General features: G+C 33.1%; 1 protein-coding gene across 1 annotated transcript; it reads right to left on the reverse strand.

Moving 5' to 3' along the window:
- Positions 1-3: 3 nt before the first annotated feature.
- LOC136064911 (lysine histidine transporter-like 2) lies at positions 4-3,298 on the reverse strand (the record flags this gene model as incomplete). Its single annotated transcript, XM_065767362.1, has 2 exons — positions 3,001-3,298; positions 4-220 (listed from the first exon to the last, which is right to left on the reverse strand). Coding segments are annotated over exons 1-2 (390 nt in total), but the record flags the coding sequence as incomplete, so codon positions are not given.
- Between the last annotated feature and the right edge of the window lie 360 nt (positions 3,299-3,658).

The raw sequence follows: 3,658 nt of genomic DNA on the forward strand, positions 1-3,658 counted from the left end.
CCCTCCTGTGACCATGTACACAATGTCTGTACTAATTTCAACAACTAGCTGTTGAGGCACCACAATCCAAAGTCCAAGCTTTTCACCAAAGGCATGCTGACCAAGCTCATGGTACCTATCAAACCGCTTACCCGGAACCATTTCGTGCATCTCAACCATTTGCCATAGTGTGTAGAAGGTGATCACCCATGACAAAATAAGGACAGTGACACCAGGACCCCTATTATTCCACAAAAAAAGAAAAAAAGAAAAATCATTTGGTTAGAATGATGTATTAGCAACCAACCAATCTGTTCTGTTGAAAAAAGAAGCAAAACTTTAATTAATTTCAAGTGTTTATATACCCAGAAATGATCAGGAACAAAGTCATAGGTTAAACACCTATCTAACATTATGATTAACAGAACAGAGGAAAAGAAAACCTATGCCGATTCAAATATTCTATTGAACAATCCCTTGCAAAGTTTTAACCCTCAAACATTAGGAAAAACGAAAGGACAGGAAAAAAAATATTGAAGGTACAACAAGTTACAAGTATTTTGTTTCTAAAACTTTGTATAGATATTCATCCAAACAAAAACTAAAATTTTTATGAACGTCTTTTATAAGATTTTTTTTTTTAATTAAAAAAAAAAACACAATTCATGATTATTCTACCTGTAAGGTCATAATAATCAAGTTTTTGAGACAATTTGTGCAGAACCCAGGAATGAAATACTATAACAATTACAACAACCAAGTTTGACTCTCAAAATTTTAAGGTTTATTATGGATTCTCAACAAATTAATCAAAGTGGATCACATGTATTCTTTTTCGCTAAAAATGAAATACCATCAAAATATACTAATTAAATATGAAATAAACGTACCATCTACCTTGTTTATGATGAGACAAACATCAAATTAGCATAGACCCCAGAAACCAAATACTATCAAAATACTAATTATATAGACATGAAACAAACTTTCCATATCCACATTCACCATATTTATGGTTAAAAAAACATGATTTTTGCACGTAATTCAGAAACCAAATACTATACCACCGCACACTTTTAGTGCGATGATCACTTCAAGTATAAGTGCTTGTAGGGTGTGGAGAGGCAAGGGCCGGGGTTTAAGTTTCCAAGAGGGAGTTTCACACACATATACACTTAGATTAGGTTAGAGTAGAATTTCTATCTTGTATATATAAAAAAAGAAACGAAATACTGTAAAAATACTAATTAGACAAAAAACAAACTTTCCTTGTCCATATTCACCATTGATTATTATTAGACAAACATGATTTTTGCACAAAAACCAAATACTATCAAAATACTAAATATATTAGATATGAAACAAACTTTTCATATCCATTTCTACCATGTTTATGATTGAACAAACAAGATTGTTGCATGGAAGCCAGAAACCAAATAGGTAAAACTTAGATACAATATTTTGTGTACTATGCGTTAGGTTCTCTCCCTAAAAATTAGCCATGTGTTTATTTCACAATCTTAGTAAACGGGTGTTAGAACTTCTTCTTTCCCCTAGAAAAATTAATTAATCTAGCGTTGCACTTCAATGCTTTCTGTCTCTGTTCATTCCCCCCCTTTTCTCTAGTGGAACTCCAAGGCTTTCATTGACGGATCGATATATCATGCCTTGACAAAAGCTCAATCCATTATTCACTGTCTTTGCATAATCTTCGCCTTTCATTTATATTAAATACTTCTTGTAGAATTTTCCAGATTCAAACTCAAGATTATTTTTATAAAAGAAAAAAAAATTTGGAAGAAGAAGAAGAAACCAAGGAAAAAATAAACCAGAAATTGTTGGAAGAAAAGTTCCAAAACGAGAAATTTTATTTAGCCTTAATCTCGTTGGAAGAAAAGTTCCAAAACGAGAAATTTTATTTAGCCTTAATCTCTCTCTGTACATTAACTTCTTCACCAACCAATATTGGAAAAAACCAAAAAATAAAAAGTGAAGACAGATTTTTTTTCCCGTCTCCTTCACACCACGCAGTATAGGTCTACAATAACTTTTGAAATTCTCACAACTAGTAAATCCTGCAAAGTCGAGTCTTTTCACAGCAAAGTCCCTAAACCCATCCTCGCTTTTCATACCCACACAAATCCCAGATCCATCAATGAAAGCCTTGGAGTTCCACCTCCCATTTGAATTCCAAGCCCACCACTACTCCTATTAGGTTCTGTTTGTTTTAGGGATGATGTTTTCTAGAAAATGAGTTATTTAAAAAAAAAAAAAATTTCTATAAAACTATCTCATTTTCTTATGTTTGTTAGCAATCTTAAATAAGTTGAAAAATAATTTTCTAACTTCCCTTATTTAGCTTGCTGGGAGATAAAATTGTTTTTCAAAAAAAATTAGTGGAAAACAATCTTTAAAAATAGGCCATGTTTTTTATGTTGACTAAAGATAGTTTTCCTTTGACTCATTTTTTTTATGTTACTAAACACTGAAAATATAGAAAACTATCTTTACACAATGTTTTCCATTTAAACAAACAAAGCGTGACGCATGTTTTCGCCAAAAGTGCATGATTTCTATTCAAGAAAGCATGGGTGCATAATTACCAGGAAAAGAGAGAAAGAGGGACTGAACTGAGAGAGAAAAGGAGGACTAGCTTAATTTTGTTTGAGTTCAAGCGTTTGAGTTTAACACCGTCTTACTAAAATCGTGAAATAGCCATGAGGCTGATTTTTAAGAACAATGTACTGTATTTAAGTTTTGCTCAAACCAAACACTATAAAAATACTAATTAGAGACGAAACAAACTTTCCATGTTCATATTTACCCCGTTTATTATCAAGAAAACATGATTTTTGCACAGAATCCAGAAAACAAATACTATCAAAATTACTAATTAGACATGAAACAAGCTTTCCATATCTATATTCACCATGTTTATTATCAGACAATCATGATTTTTTCCCAGAACCCAAATACTGATTAAAGAGATGAAAAAAAAGAAAAGAAAAAGACATATTTTACCATCCTAGATGTGACATGGCATAAGGCAGGCTGAGAACACCGGCACCGACCATGGCAGTGACATTGTGGAAAGCCGAGTACCACCATTTGGCATTCCTAGAGGCAGTGATTGGAAGCCAGTCATCGATTGCCTTCTGCCTTGCTGCCTCTTCCTCTGTCATATTTGGAGCCATGTTTTGCCTCTTGTTAGGCAAAAGATTCAACTCCTAGGCAATGTCTGACAGATCCAACAATCTAGGCCTTCCAATTTCCAATCCAAGCACAGTGCGTTTCATTCAGGTACCTAAACAAACATATATATAACAACTATTGGAATCTCAGAAGCCATAATTAGGAAAACTTGTTTTTGGGTGATAAGAATGTACAATGTGACAGATGGTTGCAACAGTATGCATGCAGAGCTGTGTGGGTGTCTAAAATTACTAGAAAGTCCAATTCACCATAGCGTGGACCATGGTGATGGTATCCATATCTCATAGCGTCGTGTTTTTAGTAATTTCATAGTTTGGATATTAGTACTTCTCCAAGTCCAATGAATATTGGTGGTATTTGGTATCTCCAGAATTTGTAGTAATACTTGCTGGCGGGCTTGCTTATTTGCCAACTTAATAATATTACAGTTACAAACTATTTTATAATATTTTTATAAATTATTAAT

Source organism: Quercus suber, unplaced genomic scaffold (genome assembly GCF_002906115.3).
Source record: "Quercus suber isolate HL8 unplaced genomic scaffold, Cork oak 2.0 scaffold_798, whole genome shotgun sequence".
Lineage (NCBI taxonomy): Eukaryota > Viridiplantae > Streptophyta > Magnoliopsida > Fagales > Fagaceae > Quercus > Quercus suber.